A 20,434-nucleotide genomic window follows, 5' to 3' on the forward strand; every position below is an offset into this window, starting at 1 on the left:
CTCCACAACCAGGCACAGAGACCAGCTCAGCTGTGTGACTGCTGTAAAACCAAGGTAAGAGAGTGGGGGGGAGGGGGAGGGAGGGAGGGAGATGCACGTCTGCTCCGGATTCATGAACCTCGTTACAATAGCAGAACTGCAAGATCTTTGATTCATTTTAAATTGTAAAAAAAATGAAATAAACCAAAAGATTCAGTAGAAATATTTATCTATAAAATATTTATTTAGCGGCCAGAGAATCAGTCCAGAAGATATTCTATGGATAGGAATGTTTCACTGGGGCAGCCCTGAGCTTTGCTCTTCGTAAGCAGCTGTCATTGCTTTATGCTTGGTCCATACAGATTGCGTTTGCTTAACTCATTGTTCTGCTACATGCATGTAAACTTCACGCATGTATAACTAGCTAAGCATGTTAGAAGCAACTGCATTAAAAGTGGGGGGAGGGGCTAGCTAGCACAGCAGGTTCATTCACTAGCCTTTAGCACCTTTCCCCTGTGAAAGCTCAGGTTCAAATTCAGCTCACGACACTAGGGAAACCAGCTTGAAAGTCTCCCAGTTGACATTACCATTTCACAAAACAACCAGCAAGCAATCCACTGAGACACACTAGGTATGTGCATAAACATGACAAAGACATTTTGATTTGTGTTTTTCTTTTTCATTTTTCAATTTACAGAAGTTTTCTGTGTTAAAAGCAATGGCAGCCGGGGTCATTCGAAACCTGACCAATTTCAGATTGGCCTTCCAGCACCCCTTCTACACCCTCACTGACCAGCAGGAGGACATGGACTTCCAGGAGGGGTCCAGTGAGGAGGAGGATGAGGAGGAGGGGGATGGGGAGATGGAGGAGGAGGAGGAGGGGGAGGAGGAGGAGGAGGAGGGTGCAGGAGACACCGATGCTCCCCAGCACAGCTCCCACGGCACCACTGAGATGACAATCCAGCTGCTGCGCTTCGCAGACCTCATCAGCTGCGACATCCAGAGGTACTTTGGTAAGAAGAGCAAGGAGGAGGATCCCGATGCCTGCGAGATCTACGAGGACAGGCTCTCCTCTGTGGGCCGGTCGGGGCGCGAGCGCTACTACGCAGACCTGATGAGGGTGGCTCAGAGCAGGGGCCGCGAGGAGGAGGAGGAGGAACTCCCCCACGCCCTGAGAGCCCTCTGCAGCCGGGACAGCATCCAGCAGCTGGGGCCCCTGGCGGAACTCTTCAGCGTCGGGCTGCGGAGGTATGTGAAGCCGGGGGGAGCTGAGCACGCACGGAGGCAGAAGGGGGAGTGCAGGCACGGCCAGGGGGTGCCCATGTGCAAACGCAGGCTGCCCCCCTCCTTTTGGGCAGAGCCGGCCCCGCACCCCACCGCCTGCCTGCTCAGCACCACCAACACCCCTGACTTCAGCGACCTGCTGGCCAACTGGACTTGCGAGAGCAGCCAGGAGCTGCAGGGGGTGAGCAGCACAAACTCACCCAGGCAGCAGACGCTGGAGCCTGCACAATATCACATAGCATAGCCCAGCCTGGCCTGGATTTATAACATACTGGACATTATCAGATTATTTTTTAAAACTGTTGACCAAGAAACCTACCAAGATTGTATATGTGAGATTAAACTTAATAATACATGTGTGTTTTACAAATGCCTCCCTTTCAGGGCTATGTCCTACTGCTTCAGCATTGTTCTAGTGCATGTACCGCGCAGTGTTTGTGTGTGTTTTAAGTGCATAAAACTTGTGATATTACCAAATGGTTCTCGTCCCATTCCAGTCAAGATGATGTAAATGTTCCTGCATTGCTGGCGAATGATCTACAGAGTTACTTTCAATAGCTCCCCACACACACAGAAGCACAGAAGGGTCCTCTTATCAGGACCGCAGCTCTGCTCTGCAGCAAAGTCCTGGAACACTGGCCCACATGCATATGTATGAGAAAGTAAAGCAGCGACCAAAACGTCCTGGAAGAGGATGCGAGAAACAAGAAGCCGGTAAGCTAGAGCGAGATGGGGAAGGTGAAGAGGTCATCGATCCCCTCTTCTGTTCCGTTGTGAAAGACAATGACACACCACCAGAGTGTGCAGCAGCAAGTCCGTATAGATCCACCTCTAAGCAGAGCTGGAAAAGGTGATAATGATTGGGATTAGGAGAGCAAACACACTGCGTTTACTCAGCGGGGGGGGGGGGGGGGGTCGCATCGCAGCGTGCTATCAGTGCAGCTCTGCAGGTACAAGGCTTGGTGATGGGGAAGGAAAGGGTATAGATATAGGGTGCTATTTGGAAGGCGGATGAAATTCTAATTTTCTCACATTTTTTAAAGGGAATAAAAATAGCAAAAATCTGCTCATTCCTGCAGCAATGTTGCTGATTCTTGCAGTGCTCTCTTTGCACTGGCATGACAGAGCCAGCACTGCCTCACACTGCACCCACCCTGCTGTCTTAATCTTATTTAAATCTGCCAAACCAGCTAGGATGGCTTGTCAATTTCCAAAGGCTTTTTCTGCAAACAACATGCATGTTACATACCAAAGCCAATTATCTGAGCAGAATAAATTGTAATGATCCAGAAGTAGACAAGCAGCTTGGTTTGAGGAAGGCGTCGTTCACGTACTTTCTTGCTAGCTTTATTCCTGTTGGTGATTTTCATGTGTTTTTGTACAAGCTGTTTAATCAGCCCCTACACAAACAGCCTTATCAGGCTCGTGCTTCAACCCCTGCCCAAAAATAAAGAAAGCTCTTTGTAAAAACAATGGCAAACAAACAGGGTGCTTTCCTGTCAGTTTGATAAAATAAAATGCATGATTTTGTAATGAATTAGTCTCCACTTTCCTTTTTTTGTGTGGTTATTGACACAAACCCAACGTTTTCTTTAAAGATAATCTCCATGTTGGGCCGCGCTTCAGACCGGGGTGACAGAAGTGAATTTGATGACGAGCTTCGTTCGTGATTCAGTGTAACACTCAGCGTAATCTGACGACACTGAGAAGGCTTGAAAACTCTTTGTACGCTCTTATGACAACATCTTCCAATTGTAAACTGAAAATCTGCAATATTAAAACGTAAAGCCAACAAAACAGTGGCACTGTGGAAACAGGGACCTTTGTATAGCAAGGGTATGGAAACCAAACATGTAACACTGTCTGTAAAAATCAGTAGAGATGGTCCTATTGCAAATGTAAAAGATCTCACTATTTGTTTTTTTTCAGTGCTGCGAAGTGTAGTGGGCATTGTTTCAGTACCACTGCAGAGTTGCAACACCCAAAGCCCTGCGGTATCCGCAGTGCTGGACTCTTCTGAAAGGGTCAGCTGGGACTGTGTTTCTGTAAGCGGCTTCCTCCGGTCCGACGCGTATGTACTAGGAGATGATGACATGTCATTGTGTTGCAATTGCAGGAGACGTATTGACATTTAAAGAACACGTCGGATAAGAACTCATCCTGTCACTCTCCCTCGAGACTCGCGTCAGCCCTCTCCACATCTGTCACTAATGATCCTGTTTATCACGCTTTCTAAAAGCCACAGATACACAGCAGCTCAGCAATCTCGGTAAACAGCAGCCAGCGCTTCCCTCGGACCTGAAATGCTTGGAGCAACACACTCCTCTCCACGTGCAGCATCATTACTATTCACAGAACAGCCGCGGATGCATTTCAGGACTATCAGATTCAAATGCCTGCGTCTCTCCAGTAACATTCTGCAGGGTCCTGAGATCAAAGTGCAAACCACGGCAGCCTTCTCAACCTGGAAACAACAGTGAGGTCTCAAATGTGCGCTAGGTTCTCGTAACGTCTCTAAACAGCGAATGCATATTTTATTTATCTCCTAAGTGTTTTCAATCGCTCTGGTTAAATCCAAGACACATTTGTTTCTAATAAATCAGTAGCTTTATTGGTGCACAGAAACAACTCCCCACATAATCGAGGTATAAAATCAAGTAACATCTTCATTTTTTTAAATTTAGTCTTAAAAAATATATATATATAATAAGGTGACACACAACGATATGCAGGAGCACAGACCTGGGAGGAAACCGACAAAGTAAGCTGTGAAGTTCAATACAATCGAAATGTAATCTCATAAGCAGATGAATTATTATTAACGAGGTTCTATATGCAATTCCATCATTATATTAATATCACTTTGGTGTCCATGGTCTGCTAAAACATACACTGTAACACCGCAAAAATACAACATACAGCACAGCACACAAACTGAAGGGCGTGCACACGATGCGCACGTATTCCAAACTCACATCAATGGAATAACACCTAGCGGGTTGTCATGGTAACTGGAGTGTTGGGGACCTGTTCCCAGCTCTGCACTCGGACCACACAAGAGGATAACTGACTCGTAGTGCAGAGAGAAAGGAACAGGCCACGGGCACCACAGTGTAACTGGAGAGAGACGCTCCCTGTGCTGAAGAGTCTGTGATAAACCACAGCCTGCACACATTTATCATCAAATATTTCAATTAATAACCTGAAGAAAAACTAACCACGAAAGGGACCGCTGGTATCCAGAGTCAGTAATGCACTGTTTCGTAAAATAAAACACGATTTAACAAGGACTCGGATTTCTAGAGAGCTTTTCGTACAGATCTTCAGTCTGCTGGCGATTCCTTTTCTGCGTCGGTCTGTCGCCTTGCATTGCTCCTCTAACAGCTGAAACCCATGGAAGCTTACAGCAGTGTACCCAAGGCCACAGAACCAGAGAAAATCACTACTTACAAATGTCACCCCCCCTACCTAAATAAAAACAAAAAGAGGCTTCGGGTACCAAATCACATCAGAATGCATTTCAGAAGAAGGACAGCATTGCACAGTCTGCAGTGCGACTTGTAAACTTTATTAACGCTTTAGTTAGAAGCAGTATTTTTAGGCTTGTTGTAATTTGCCTCCTGGTAAGTATAGGTTCTGTTTAAATTCTTTCAGTAGGAATTAACCCAGTGCCTTTTCAGACTACCAGATCAGAAAGGCAAGGACCTTGATAAATACACACATTATATATAATGTGTGTGTATTTATCAAAGTTTATTAAAATCACAATTAATAAACCTAGCTCATTGTGCAAAATACAAAAGAAAAACAGCTTTAGCGACATTATAAAAGGGAAAACTCAAAAGTCCTAATATTATTTTTAAAAGTAAAAATACACAGTTTTAAGGATGATGGGGTTAGGTATTTGTAAGGCATTGAAACGTTTCCTAACTGGAAGAACCACCACCCCCGCCCCCTCCTTAGCCCTGGAGCTCCATGCGAGTGCTGAAGCCAGTCTCCTCACAGTCGGGCAGTCTCAGTCTGTCTCAGTCCCTCTCTCAGTCAGTCTCTCTCTCTCTGCATGTCGACAGCACGCCCCAGGTCTCACGTCTGTGAGATCTGCATCTCCTCCAGACCGTGTTTGCCCAGGTGATACCTGGCCAGGTCTTTCCTCGTCACAAGCCCCACGACCTGCAGATAAGAGAAACGGCTGCTTCATGGTGCAAGACAGGATTGACGGGACAGCCTCGCTGTCCCCTTGCAGTCACAAAGACAGCTTCTCATGAATCAATTATATAGGGCTGTGTCATTGTTACTCCATCACAAAGGTAAAACTGTAATATATACCGATGGCAGATTTCTGGCATTTCAAGAAACGATAACATTCAGTCTCTATGTGCTTTGCGCTATATAATGCAATGTAAAAAAACAAAAACAAAAAACAGAATGATTTTATCTGCAGTCATCCAGATTTTCCACAGCTCGAACTGTGCTGGACATTCATTTTTATCTGGTTTTGGACAAGCACTGGATTAATTCAATCTTGAAAATCCAGGCACCCACACACACACAGACAGAGACAGAGACAGACACTTGCACACACACACACACACAGAGCTGGCCAGCCTCTTCACTGCTCTACTCACCCTGTTTTCCTCATCCACCACTACCAGGTGCCTTAACCCCAGAGCTCGGAAGAGTTTGAACACTCGAGGCAGGGAGGTCTCCTGTAGCGACAGGGAAAGGGAAACGTTCACTCTCACAAGCAAGAAAGACATTTTCTGCACATGTCAGTGAGGTGTAAGCGAGTTGGTCTGTAAAAGTTTCTTGGATGCAGGGACATCTTAATGTCCGTGTGCAACACACAAGTCCCTTCTCATCATTCAGCTTCAGACTGATTTAATCTCCCACGACATGACGCTGTCTGGAGTGCCTGTACACACCAGTATAATGAACACACTGGAGCCAGCAATGGGTGGAGACAGAGCTGCAGTGCTGTACCTGGGGCACGGTGTAGGGCGTGGGGTTCATGACGCTGTCTGGAGTGCCTGTACACACCGGTATAATGAACACACTGGAGCCAGCACTGGGCGGAGACAGAGCTGCAGTGCTGTACCTGGGGCACGGTGTAGGGCGTGGGGTTCATAACGCTGTCTGGAGTGCTCGTGCACACCGGTATAATGAACACACTGGAGCCAGCACTGGGTGGAGACAGAGCTGCAGTGCTGTACCTGGGGCACGGTGTAGGGCGTGGGGTTCATGAACTCGCTCAGGTCCATCATACAATTGCGCTCGTCCTGGGACACGTGGATGGACTGGATCGGGGGGAAGCGAGGGTAGGCGTCCCGGAAATCCTTCATCTGCAGCTTCCTCTGAATGAGGCTGGAGTGGGCCCTCTCCACAAACACCTGGGAGGAGAGAGAGGCGGCGTCAGAAAACTGCAAGACCTGCTACCCAAAAAGCAAACCCAAATATAGTCCACCGATACATGCAGAATACACTGTACGTATTCAATGCATGCAGCTATTACTTTACATGCAGCTGACAGGCATTGTGTAAGAGATTCCGCTCTCATCATAGAAAGCGTATGATTTTGTTACCTTGTGCTTCAGAAGAACAATCAGTTGTGATCGCAAAATTAAACCACAGAGTCTTCCAGGCTGAAATATAAAAAAAAAAAAGAAAAGATGATGAGACATTCTTCTGAAACGGCTGTCGAACCTGCATGCAGCTGAGCGTGTCCCAGTAAACCCACCTCATCACTGGCACTGAACTCGCTGACCACTGGGAAGCCGTTGTTATTCGTCGCTGCGTTACTGAGAACGTCCACGATGTTCCCCACTTTCTCTAACCTGCTGAAACACGTCACTGGAGAGCTCATCACCTCCCTGCAAACACAAAACAAGCAAAGGAAACAGACCCAATCAAAAACACAAGCCCCACACTGGAGCCCTGCAGGCAGGGTGCTGCTGAACTGTACCACAGATTGGGGGAGCCACAGCGTCAGCGTGGACCTGCACACGGGTCTAGGGAAGAGAACTGCACACTGCTCCGAGTGGGAAAGGGTTTCGGACGCCGGCTGCTGCTGCTTTCCTGTGGTTCTTACCGGGCAGTGAGAGCGTGGGAGGTGGCTGGGGCTTCCCAATGCAGGAACGGGACACTCTGCAGTTTAATGTGGATGTCATACAAGCCCTGGAACACACAGAGAGACACACAGCGTGTTAAGCAGAGGGGAGCGCAGTACAGAGAAAGGTACTCCAGGCTCCTGCAGACAGCAGTACCCAGGCGGTAACGCCCTCTCATCAAGGCTCCAGTGCTCAGCTCTCACCTCCACAAAGTAATCGCCGATTATTTTCGCCGTCATCAGCACCAGCATGATGGGGAGGCCGTAGGTGACGTTTCCTGTCGCTTCCACCATGATGACAGTCAGACTGAGGGTCATTCGAACGATCCCACCTGCAGAGAAAACCAGAGAGACGAATCGAGCCCAGCGTCATTCAGAGATCCCTTTCAATACTACCAGTTAGTATGTCGCGTGTCTCTTATCGTTAGGCAAGGGGGGGGGGGGGGGGGGCGAGGGGGGCGACCGTGACGCAAAAGTGACATCCTACACACGACAAAATGAACTTACTATCAATCACGTGAATAAAGACTGAACTCTGGAAGACGGGACCCAAGGAGTACGTTTAGAAAAGATCAAATTTACAATTCAACATTTAAATTGGCATTTCAAATCTACGCAAAACAAACTCTAATTGAAGGAAATAATTCTACTAAGTGCAGGCCTTGCAGCAATTCTATTATACGTCTCACGAACCACACCGCTATAATAAAGTGCAGCACTGCACAGCAGCAGAGTGTGTCAGCCCGGTGTACGAGGGGCTGCAGATGTGAGGCCACAGGGGATCTGGAAAGCAAAGCCTTTCAAACCAGAATTGCTTCCTTTCCAACATCCCCAGGCTAGCAGACAGGAAGCACTCAGCACCCGGAGCACAGGGCTGCTTAACACATCAGCTCCTGGAGAGACCATCAAGGAAAGGTTTTATATATATATATAAAACTTTTCCAAAACTTTTAAAGACAAGTTCTACTCAAAATCGCATTTCCAGCTGTCTGGAACTCAAGAATAATTAAATACTTTAACTAGGCAAGCTCTGCATAAAGCAGGGTGGTGTGTTACTGGTTCGCAGCTGGAGAGAGGTTTGGAAATGGTTTGAATGTTAATTAAACTGTCCATTTGAGGTCTGCACTTGGGGGTTGGTTTGTTGAAAATGAAGTGGAGACAGAGGAGACTGATGGGCCTCCACTCGTTTGTACATTTTCTTATGTTCTCATAGTCCAAAGTGTTGAGTACACATCAAAGGAGCTTTTGAGTGTGACAGTGTGTGTGTGTGTGTGTGTGTGTGTGTCAGTGTGTGTGTGTGAGTGTGTGTGTGTCTGACAGTGTGTGTGTGTGTATGTGCGTGTGCGTGCGTGTGTGTGTGTGTGTGTGTGTGTCTGACAGTGTGTGTGTGTGTATGTGCGTGTGCGTGTGTGTGTGTGTGTGTATGTGCAAATGCATGAATGAATACACGAAGAAGTAAAGAGACGACCCACCAAGCTGAGCTGCAGCTCCAATCAATGCGTACTTCCCGGGATCAGCCCAAATCTAAGACACACCGAGAAAGACAACAGCTATTAAATATTAAAAAAAAAAAAAAATCAGGAAGTTTTCATGCATGTTTTTTTTTTTTCTTCAGCACTCTTTTGGGATACTTTATGTGCAGAAACATTAAGAAACACAATAAACGGACAAGCTTTTTTTAGACACTGAAGAAGACTTGAATTTATTGAGCTTTTTTAGTTTAGCACTATTGAGTGTTTAGTAGTTCGCTCACAGATCCGTTTGACATTTTGGCCAGGAAGATCCCGAAGAGCCTGCCCCAGGCTGCTCCGATCAGGAGGGAGGGGATGAACAGTCCTGCGGACACAGCCAGTCCGTAGGTCCAGAAGGCCAGTAGGAAATAGCTGAGTGTGAAGAGGCCCAGGGTCTGGGGGTCATAGGAGCCTGGAACACACAATCAACACCTTTAAACAGCCCGAGTCTTCAGGATGCGCTTCAGTATTACGAGAAAAAAGGCAACAGATTATGACGTTCAAAGATGCTGCTCACGTTAATTACAATATGGATCTGGATGCAAAAGAGGACCTTAGAATGAGAGAAACTGGAACCACAAAGATGGATTATATATACACGTGGAAATAATCTTATAGACCCTTGTACTTCACTGCTTCGAACAAAAGAGTGCCATGTTCATCCACAAGGCAGGGTTACCAATGGGGGATTCATACTGAATTAAGTTCAGACACACTGTATACAAGAGAGAAAATTATCACTGTGCTCCACGAGAGGGCAGTCTAATCCAGAGATTGCAGCTCTCAGTTCTTTCCTTTCCTCCTATGTTGGGAATGTTACATTCTAAGGTGATGTTTTCTTTCCCTTTTATTTATTTGTTTATTTTGCTCAGCTTTGTACAGAATGAGGGAGCGTCTGAAGTGTCGGACGCAGTGGATCTCACTGCCAACTCGACACCCCTCTCTGCATCTGGCTGCTGATTGAGACGCTCGGGGAGCAAGGTCAGAGAGGAGGCCCCTCCGCTGGGAAGCTCCTTCCTGCAGACCTGCTAAAGTCATCAAGCTGCTCAGGATTGTGGAGGAGAGGCACTCGTGGTGGAGCCTGGCCTGTCTGAATGAAACAACAGCTGCTGTCCGTCCTCCCTCCCTCCCTCCCTCCCTCCCTCCCTCCCTCCCTCCTCGACACCTCACACACACACACACACACACACACTCACTAAGCAGAAACTGTGAGGGTGAGTGTCCGTCCTCTGACACCGAGACTGGAGGTAACAAGCTACAGCTGAGTGAAAATGACTGAAATCCTCTCTTTCCTGTAAAACCCTCAAGGGGGTCATTCTACTCACAAGTTCCATTACTTACCCTCCTAGGTGCAGGGCTTGTAATGCAATCACCTTGTCTTTCTGTACATACTGTCTGTGCCCTCCAGGATGTACAGGGGATTTTTTTTTCTTTTACTCAAAATCTTGACCTCTTTTAATGAGTGCATGCCAGCGCACTATAATGCAAGATTAAGAGATTGTTGCTATGACTTTGACACATGAATCTACTGTTTAAGGGATTGTATCAGGGATTAGAATAACTCCTATTGCATAGCAGTCTGATCCATTCCTAGCTGTACTATGACCTTAACAAGACACACCTGAGCTTGTTACCTGCACACTGGGGCTAATCGAGCTTGTAGTAAAACCTGGACTGGGTGAAACTGCAATGCAACAGGAGTCTTATTTCCATCTCTGCTTGAATTCAAGGATCCAGACGACAATCTCCTTGCACTGATAGTTTTCATATATAATTTAAAGACTGAGATGAGCGCTGCACTCCCCTTCCCCACTGTGTGAGATAAACAGTTTCACGACTCACACTCACAGTCGGGAAATCATAAGCTCCGAGGTGTCAAGAGGAACAGGTTATTAATATTAGCTGTTTGACCACCAGACCACAACTTCCTCGGACAGAAAAAGGTAGCTGATGCATTACAGAATGATTGTTACTGTTTGTTCATGGTGTTGAATGCAGTGCTGTCTTAAGTGACTAACCTGGAGGGTCGTGAAACAGGCTTTGTACACTCTTCTCTGGTGTGTTGAAGAAAGCTGTGGCCATCGAGTTGTACTCCCCGTCCGAGCAGAACAGCTGAAGAACGATGTGATAAATGAGGCCTTGCAAAAGCAATGTTAAAATACCTGCATGCACTCTCGCAGTGAATCGACACGCTAATCTTGAGCTGACATTTACATATGCATTCAAATAAAACTAGAAAGAGCAACAAGTGGTTTTCTTTACTTCAGATTGAGGTTATATGTTCTAGATACTGGGATTTCGGCAAATCCTTAACCGTGATTGACTGATTCCTGTTATGCGATTTAAAACCTTTATTATCAGCGTTTGGTGGTATTTAACAGTAACATTTTCCCTGTGGTGCGAAGGCTTTCCACCGCGGAGGCTATTGCTTGAAGGCAGCAGGATGCAGGCGAGAGCTCACCTGCAAGGGATACTCTGCTTGGTCCTCCCCCAGCGGCTGGCAGTCATTGGAGAAGTAAATCATAGCAAAGGAAACGGTGGCTGTCACAGCCGCTACCAGCACAGCCTCCATCACCTGCAGGCAGGGCCGGTGAATATACCTGGGGAGGGACACAGACACAGGGGTGACCAGGACAGCTGGAGCTGCTTCTACACCCGACCTTATAAACAGTTAGCTGTGGATACAAGAGAGCGCTGGAACTCAGCAGCCCTGTATTAAGCCTGCTGTGAAGGGTTAGCAAGCCTGGCAGATATATTCTTTTAGTGTTTTTTCAGACCTCCCATATGTGTGAAACAAAGGCGACAAAACAAAACCCGCCCCCCCTCAAAAAAATACATTTTTAAAACAGCTCGTTTTGAGGTTTCCATGCAAGTGATTGTCAATCCTCAGTTTGGAACGTGACAGAAGCCCAGGCTGAGCTATCCAAACCGGGACGTCCTGGGACTGCTGCAGTCTGGAGCAGCAAGCTCCCAGGCATACGAAACCACACAGAGCAGGGACCGAGGACCGCGTTGATGTTAACAGCCTGGCAGCCGTTTCTAACCCCGTCCTCCAGAGGCATGGAAACATGACGCTTATTTAAACCTGGTTTTGCTATTTCCTCTGCAGCAGCCAGCTCAGTCTTACAAAACAGAAGCACAGCAAGAGAAAAAGAAAAAAAAAAATCTGAAAGAACAAAAACAAACGTTCTCCTCTCTAATGTTTTTTTTTTTGTTCATGGTGAAAGGAAATGAAAAGTTGCTGCTGGTCCTCAACCTCAAACAAACGTTACCCCAAATTTAGGGGGCCCATAAGCGAATTCAGGAAGTAAGCAAAGTGAGGTTCTGGGGATCAGTGCAGGACTGAGGATATGGAGAAGGGGGGGTGGTTTGCTCAGGAATTCTATATTAAAAAACAGTAAGATTGGGCAGTGAAAGAATAGGAGAGGTTTTTTTTTTTCCAGTTAACTACAGGTCAGTGATTCTCCCTTTTTCTTGGATTTCTCTTTGGCGAGACACGTCAGTGAAGTACCGTCTCGTTCTTTAAAGCACCACCCACACACCCACACATGCACGCGCGCGCGTACCCACCCACACCCACCCACACCCACCCGCACCCGCACCCGCACACGCACGCACACACACACACACACACACAGCGCTCTACCGGATTAGAGACCTTCTATTCACTTGTCGAGTCCACATTACCTTTTCTCTTTCTGCTGGCTCAGCTCAGCTTACCTGATTCTGAAGATCGTCAGCCAGTAGTTCAAGGTGTTAAAGATTGCGCCGAGAACGCCGCCTGGAGAACAAAGCAAGAGAGAGCGTTCATGAAAATAAACCTTGTGAGTCGCTTACACTGAACGACCGAGCAAGATAACAGCACTGCCTTTCTCTGACTAAAACAGCAGCTTTTGTGTTAGAATGCACGCCAGAGATGGAAATAAATAGATGAAAATAAGACTCCCATTGCATAGCAGTTTGATCCATTCCTGGTTTTACTATAAGTTTCACAAGACACACCTGAGCTTGTTACCTATACAATGTGGCTAATCAAGCTTGTATTAAAAACTGGAATGGGTGAAACTGCTATGCAATAGGAGTCTTATTTTTATCTCGGCACACATTTTCATTTACTTTTCCTTATTTAAATGACCTAAAGATTTAAAAACAAAACCACTTACCCATTACCCCCATGAATATGAAGACAGGAATTTCGTATACATTGTACACCATGGCCTGCAAATTAACACAGACACTCAGTATACAATCTACACAATACTCAATGTGCTACAAAAGATAAAGAAAAGCGCACATTGTAAACTGTGGGAAATGCATGGGGAAAAGAATGAAATAAAAACTGCAAAATGACTGCAGGTTACCATCGCTGCACTACCAGAATCATTACTGTCGGTTTCGATTGATGAAACCCAGCTGTGCAAATCAATGCAGCGCTAAAAGAGATCTACTGGAAATGGGAGCTGGAGAATAACACATCACACAGCAAGGGTCCCTAGAAGCCAAGAAAGCTACAGAGTTACAACCAGAAGCACCAGTGGCAGACCAGCCAGGCTGGAGCTGCTCTGGGGCGGCTTCAGCTCTTGTAAAGCACACTTCAGGAAACCCTTTCTTTATTGGTTTACAGTATATTTATTAAGGGCTATTCAGACATGTGCATGGAAGTGTTGTAAATCCACAAAGCCAATGGAAACGAATATCCCCCTCTACTCTGATCTAGTGATATCATATTTTATTAAACGTTGAACTACTGTCAATATGCCACCAGGGGAGCAGCTCAGACTCCAAGAGGACCTGCACTGCTGTGGAGCACTGTGATAAAAACACACAGCTGTCCGGGGAAGAGGAACCAGAGAACATGCATTTCAACAATCCCACTGACAGAAAACAGAAGCCTCTTTATCTTCGAAAAAAAAAGGAAACATTCCTGCTGACTAAGCACTTCCTTCACGCCCAATAAATAAGCAATGGAAGGGATGGGTTCAAGTTTAAAGCCATGTGCTGCACTGGTGCTAGCCTTAACAAAACAAACAGCATTCTCTGCCTTACAGTCAGCGTACACAGTTACAGGTACAACTGAACAAGGCTTTCCTGGTGTGTGTCAATTTGAAGAATTCAAATCAACATTCAAGCCTGGATTATTCAGTGTACAAAGTTATGCCTTCCAGACAATGTTAACACAGGCTCGCTTGCTCACCTCGTTCTCGAAACTCCCGAAGTTGATGAGACCCGGGTTCGACAGGTCTCCCACTTTGCCGTGGTAGATACCCAAGAAGAAGTTCAGGGTGAACGTGGACACCATGGATGCAAAGAACTGAACAGAAAGGAGAGTCTGCATTAACCCTCTGGAACTCAGAGTGATGCACTGCACCATGCAGAACCCGTGCGAGTTTCTTCATCTCGGAGTTCAGATACTGATGGGGCCCCGAGGAGCCGATCACCCAATGCAGTGCCTCATTCCTGCACACCCCCGGTTCTGTGGACACGGCCTGGTTCAACATGAGGGAATGTGATGCTGGCTACAGAGTTTCAATCCTGCAAACCCTGACCGGAACACCCCTGCTGTTCCACCCCGAGTCTCTCTTAAACCACGCTATAAATCGTGATGAACTGCGCTGCCGTTTTGGGATGTGTGCTAACGCCACTGCAGACTCACCACTGACACGAGCTGGAGTCTAAGCCGGGCCTCCAGAACCGCTGGACCACTTTACACCCTTAGTGTTAAAAAAAAAAAAAACCCTACTGGTTACTTACAATTCTCCACGTCAACATCTGGTTCCAGAACGAAGCCCCTTCCTCCAAACTGAAGAGCACCCCACCTGAACAGCCCAGAAACAAACCCGTTAGACGCAATGTGATGGTATCATGCTGGCGAATCCACACTCAACATGCCGTGCACAGCATCTTCTATAGCGGTGCGGACACACGCTTGCCCGTTCCTGTGCCACTATGATGTAGAGATTCTGGCTCCTTACCGACTGGGGCCCCGAATGCAGCCGACACTCCGGCAGCTGCTCCTGCCGACACAAAATCCCTCTTCTCTGTGTCTCTGCGGAAGTACTCGAAGATCTGAAACACAGAGCACAGCACAGCAGTCAGGCTAGAGAAGAGGGTACGATGACCTACACAGTAATACAGCGTTCTATATAGACACACACAGATATTAACAAACCTTAAAATCTCTCTTTAAAGACGTGGATCTGCCCTGGGAAATGCCAGCAGCTATAACCGCTCCAGAGTGGATCATCGGCCCTTCCTACAACACACAAACACCAGGCATTTTTAAAGATAAAGCTTGAAGGCACAAAGGCAGAAGCCTCCTGGACTTTTTACCCTGGAGTTTATCCATTGGGATCTTTTCTTATTATTCATTATTATTTATTTCTTAGCAGACGCCCTTATCCAGGGCGACTTACAATTGTTACAACATATCACATTATTTCATATTATTTTTACATACAATTACCCATTTATACAGTTGGGTTATTACTGGAGCAATCTAGGTAAAGTACCTTGCTCAAGGGTACAACAGCAGTGTCCCCCACTGGGGATTGAACCCACAACCCTCCGGTCAAGAGTCCAGAGCCCTAACCACTACTCCACACTGCTGCCCTACTCCACACTGCTGCTAATTTTGTAGCTGACGGTAAGGTGTTCACCTTTCCCACTGCAAGACCTCCAGCTACAGAGCTGATCACTCCAAACACTTTGATAACGAGGGTCTGGAAAACAAGACAAAATGATGACAACAGTTGAGTCTTACAATATCTAGAAGCGATTTCTTCCAAAACGCACAGGCGTCTTGAGAAACTTCTTTTAAAATGGCCTACTTAAATGTCAAGCTCATTTCCATGGCATTTTAGAACATGACATTTATGCTACTGCCGTCACTCAGCAAGGCACTTAATTTTCTGTAGGAAATTAACAGAAATATGTTCTACCCTAAACTTCGGTTCTTCAAAATGATTTTGTTATGATTTAAAAAGAGGAAAAGATCTTCCTTTCATGCAGCTGAACACGTGATAAACACATCGCCTGTTCTCAAACGCTTGCATGTAAATATTTTAATACAAGACAGCAAGGGGAAAGAGCTAAGCAAGCTGATGTAATGAAGCGTACCAGTCTACCAGCAGTGTCCCTGTTAATAAAGAGCTGGTGTCAAGATTAGAGTGATGAACGCAGCACACAAGCCACTGTCATTGACCTGAAGCCTCATAGTCTGCAACTTAAGAGTCAAACTCATGTAGCCTTAATAAGGACTCACCTTCAGCCGAACCACGTGGGGAATCTTTACTCCATTGAGGTAGCACTTGATCTGGGGGATGCCACTTCCTGCAGCTGCAGGCTGTGAAAGGAAGTTATGGGTTTAGCAAAGAACAGTTTGGGGATACGACTGCTAGCAGACAACAACACGCTGAGCTTCAGATACCATATACTATTCAAGCACGTATTAAAAACCTGGAGAGGGTGAAAAACGCAAAATCCTATTTCCATCCCTGGCATATTACATCCATACTGGCAGTTTTCAAGAAGCTCAAGGACAGTAAACATTTTGTAAAGAAACGTAAACGCAGAAAGCTCAGCCTTACCTCGAAGAAGGCAACTGTGATGGAGCCGACCACGACGATCGCTGAATTGAGAGCAGCCCACAGTATGAGCGAGATGGACAGCCCGCCAACTTCCGTGAAGGTATCAATACCTTGCAGGGGTTAGTTAAAGAAACACTGCATTCATTCAGCGAGGTGCTCTAGCACACAACACAGGACATGTCAAGCAATCGTCAAAGAGAAAAACACGCATGTTGTAACTTATCTATGAACAAGACACTGCAGATGCTTGCCCAGGAGCTCTCAAAGGATACTGTGTTTGACTACACTGTATTTGACCCCAGCCAGCTGCTCCACCGCGATGTCGATGAAGCAGGCGACGAGGCCAGTGAGGATCCCAATGAGAGCACACACCACCCAACGGCTGATCTCCAGCATGCGAAACTCCTGCTCAAGACAAAACCCCTTGGAATGAGCACGGACTACAGAGAAGAGATGGGCCTCTGTTTTATTAGGATGGGCTTTTATTTTATTTTATTTTTAACGGCCATGTTAATAGTCTGGGTTTTCAATTCCGTCACCAGGAATGACAAAAGAAATAAGAAAAAAAAATACGAAAAATGCATCAACACTGCCATTAAAGTGGCACTGTGACCTTCGGGGGACTGTAGCGCCCTCTGTGTCAACACGCAGCGCATGGAAGGACATTACTTGAACATGTAGACAGTGTAACACCCCTCCGATTCCCTCACCAAGGAGCTCATCCGCCTCTCCTCCTCCAGAAACAGCTGGTTCTCACTGTTGTCATAATCCAGGCTCTGAAACACAGTCATTCACTCGTTTACTTTCAACGGGTCTAAAGAGCAGCAGATCGAAATATCAGTGCCTCTTAACCATAGAGTTCCCCTCTGTGTGATGCCATGCAGGCCCCATTATAGACCCCCATTGCACAGCATTGATCCAGTCCTGGTTTTACTAGGAGTTGAAGACACACCTGAGCTTGTTACCGATACACTGAGGCTAATCAAGCTCATTTTAAAATCTGGAATGGGCGAAACCGCTCCGCAATAGGAGTCTTATTTCCAACCCTGTTGTCCCTGGGCAGTGTCTTTATGTCTGGCTAGCTGCAGACGCAAATTAGGTAACTACAAAAACAAACAAAGAAAAGGTTCCAAGGTATTTATTTGAAGTTTTTACCTCGTATTTTGAGGAAAGGAGTTTTTCATTGTGTGGGATTTCCTTCAGATGACTTGTTTCTGTGTCCTGCACAAAAATAATAAAAAAAACACAAAGAGGAGACATCAAAAACCTTGATGTTCATTACAAGTATCAGCAGGACACAATGAGAGGAAGGGGACGCATCAGCGTGGAGGGTAAACAGAGACACAACAAGCGAAACAGTAAAATACCCCGGTGTACCCCACACAGCGCCACGTATTTCACAACGACCTCAGACTGGGACCCCGTGAGGTTCCACTGGGGTTTCAGACGGCACGTGTTGAGATATGGGTCTGAGATCAGGCCGGTCCTCAAGGGTTAAATACGTGTTTGGAATGTAAAGCACAATGAAACAGACAAGTATAACTCTGGCGTCAACTCTGACTTACCTCACTGCTCTGGTCATCAAGATCCACGGTACTCAGCCTCCCCAAAATACTGGAATTCGAAAACTGATAAGAAACACACAAATAAATACATGAATGAATAAATACATACATACGTTCAACTGAAATAGAAATTAACCAACAATAAAATTATACAAAAAATAAGCAGTTTTTTTAATACTATTTTTAACTAAGTTCAAAATTACTACAATTACCGGCCTACATCTGTGGTGCAGCAACAACCACCAAAAACAAAAGGAATTTAAAAAAAGTACAGGGCTCTTATTTTGTCATTTTAAATCATTTTTCGATGCGTCGCCTTTTCACGCCCAGCCTCCGCCTTGTTACACCGGCCAAGACATAAATCTGGCTTTCTTATTTCACTAGACTTAAAAACATGGGGAACCTGTTTACCCAGAATGCACCCCCCGATCCAGTTCAAAGTGAAAGTGGAACCACGCCACAATTCCAATCACAACATACTGTACTGAACGGCTCTGTGTCACTGCTGGCAGACTGGGTTTCACAACACCAGCCCACACAGGACATGTGTTACAATGGAGTGTCTTTCAGTTTCAAGGGAGAACACCCCTCTGTCCATGAAGGCAATCCGAGTTTTCTAGTGTGTTTGCATGCAAGTTAAAAACTTCGACGCTGTGATGCATACAGTGGTTTATAATGTTTGTTTAGTAGAACCATTCCATTCACTATAACTCTCCAGGGTCAGTGACCCTTGTTATATGCCAATGGCATGACAAGACAGCGGTTACACATACTGTAATAAACCCAGCAAGCTATTCCGCTGTACAAAGCTGTCTCAAAGCTGTACAAATCAGAGCCCCTGCCCATCTTGCCTAATCTCTTTCGGGAACAGGCAGGCTGCCAAAGCAGAACTACCTTTTTGTTGTGTGTAAATCGTGGGTTTCCAGTCAAAGGCTTCCTCTTTGTGGATGCCTATAAGCACTGCAGCAGGGCTCTGCAGTGACTGGAATCTGCACTGTACGAGATGTGTCTTCAAGGAAACCTGCGGAGCAGCTGTGGGATGAACTGGGGGGTCGTCAGCATCGCTGGCACAATTGCAACTGACCGAGGTGATTGTACAATGACAATGTATTCAAAGTGACCCACAAAGGTGAAGCTATGTACAGGACATGTTTCCCCAACCCCACAGCTTTCTGTATTAAAATGAAAATTCAAACACTACAGTGAATGTCTGACACCAGGACATGGATTGGAGTGCCTGGTTAACATGAAACTAAGAATCACTTAAACTAAAGGGGAGTGTCGTTAGTTTAGCTGCGAAAGGCTTGTGCACGCAGTTAGCTATCTGTATATTATTATAAATGAATACACTGCAACACATCATCATCATAATAATAATAATAACGCTCTCGTATAATCAGATTTTGCATAACAATTGCACAGCAAATGTACTTAAAGCGTATTCGTGTTTCTCATAAACTACGATTGCACTTCTGTTTTCGCTCTGAAACGCCTGTGCTATCGGTTGCCATGTTGTCACGCGTGATGTACAGCTGTGATAAGATCTGCTCAGAGAGAGCAAGCACCCCCCTCTCTACTGAAACCGGTCCCTCACCCCGACCCCCTCCTCGACACTGCGTTGTTGATGCTTCCTCGTATCTTTACCTGTCTGGAGTACCGTGCAGTGTCTTTGCCAGCCCCGTTTACAAGCGGAGCGCTCTCCCCGGTTCCCTCGTCCCGGCTGGACCACGACACTTTCTTGGTGACGTTAGCCATGCTATCGAGGAGCAGAGATCCGGTTCGGCTCTGGCTTTTGGTCGACGGTTCCAGGCTCGCCCCTTTAACAGCGAGCACGGCTCTGTGTGTTCAACAGACAGACTCACACAGCACAGGGAATCCCGTGACTGTCGTCTGCCGTGCGAAGCAAAAGCTGACTACGGAAATCCTGCGGCGACCAAAGTGCTTGGAGCAAGCGCATGCTGGGAAATGTAGTTCGAACTGCTGCATATTCCAAAACCAGTGGCCACTACGGTATAATAATAATAATAATAATAATAATAATAATAATACCATGAAATTACGACATAACAAGTGATTGGAGCATTGTTTGATGTGATGTTGTATTATTGGAAGACCTCAACCTCTGCTGTGGTCTGGCTGCGGTGGCTTATCCTGATGCCTGGTCTCAGAGTTCAGCAGAAGGCTGCAGCATGTCTTGGTTTGCATGGTGCCTCTGTGCATGGTAAGAGTCGTGGTAGCACTTGGCTCTTTCCTCTCATTCTTGAGCTCCACTGGTGTAAACCGATCTTCATAGGGCTGCACAGTGTGGAATACAACCTGAGCTCATTAGTTGATAAAGGTTTGCAGCTCAGTAGCAGAAGGAAACCCATCAGTGCTGAACCGCATTGATTTCAACTGACAAAACAA

At 46.3% G+C, this 20,434-nt stretch overlaps 2 protein-coding genes across 2 annotated transcripts; one reads left to right on the forward strand and one right to left on the reverse strand.

Moving 5' to 3' along the window:
* The first annotated feature begins 271 nt into the window (after positions 1-271).
* On the forward strand, positions 272-2,080 carry LOC117973766 (protein PERCC1-like). The gene has a single exon (XM_034927003.2). It carries the CDS (start codon positions 698-700, stop codon positions 1,505-1,507), a length of 810 nt encoding a protein of 269 aa, XP_034782894.1. The 5' UTR covers positions 272-697; the 3' UTR covers positions 1,508-2,080.
* Positions 2,081-3,840: 1,760 nt separating this feature from the next.
* LOC117962931 (H(+)/Cl(-) exchange transporter 7-like) lies at positions 3,841-19,959 on the reverse strand. Its single transcript, XM_034927087.2, has 25 exons — positions 19,673-19,959; positions 18,029-18,091; positions 17,619-17,684; positions 17,174-17,239; positions 16,736-16,868; positions 16,464-16,573; positions 16,139-16,219; positions 15,534-15,596; positions 15,047-15,130; positions 14,850-14,943; positions 14,629-14,693; positions 14,072-14,188; positions 13,041-13,095; positions 12,598-12,658; positions 11,339-11,477; positions 10,896-10,989; positions 9,120-9,289; positions 8,839-8,890; positions 7,571-7,698; positions 7,349-7,434; positions 6,998-7,130; positions 6,843-6,902; positions 6,474-6,650; positions 5,889-5,969; positions 3,841-5,433 (listed from the first exon to the last, which is right to left on the reverse strand). The coding sequence occupies exons 1-25, from the start codon at positions 19,781-19,783 to the stop codon at positions 5,347-5,349; spliced, it is 2,376 nt and encodes a 791-aa protein (XP_034782978.1). The 5' UTR covers positions 19,784-19,959; the 3' UTR covers positions 3,841-5,346.
* Between the last annotated feature and the right edge of the window lie 475 nt (positions 19,960-20,434).

The sequence above is a fragment of the Acipenser ruthenus genome, chromosome 22, assembly GCF_902713425.1.
Source record: "Acipenser ruthenus chromosome 22, fAciRut3.2 maternal haplotype, whole genome shotgun sequence".
In the NCBI taxonomy this organism is placed as follows: domain Eukaryota; kingdom Metazoa; phylum Chordata; class Actinopteri; order Acipenseriformes; family Acipenseridae; genus Acipenser; species Acipenser ruthenus.

Bases quoted from the DNA above. Each gene is read 5' to 3' on its own strand.
- LOC117973766 (XM_034927003.2), top strand. From the start codon at position 698: ATGGCAGCCGGGGTCATTCGAAACCTGACCAATTTCAGATTGGCCTTC.
- LOC117962931 (XM_034927087.2), bottom strand. From the start codon at position 19,783: ATGGCTAACGTCACCAAGAAAGTGTCGTGGTCCAGCCGGGACGAGGGA. The intron at 15,597-16,138 runs GTGAGTCCTTAT...CTTGTTTTCCAG, and splicing joins CCCACGTGGTTCGGCTGAAG to ACCCTCGTTATCAAAGTGTT. The intron at 5,434-5,888 runs GTGAGTAGAGCA...TCTTATCTGCAG, and splicing joins TGGTGGATGAGGAAAACAGG to GTCGTGGGGCTTGTGACGAG.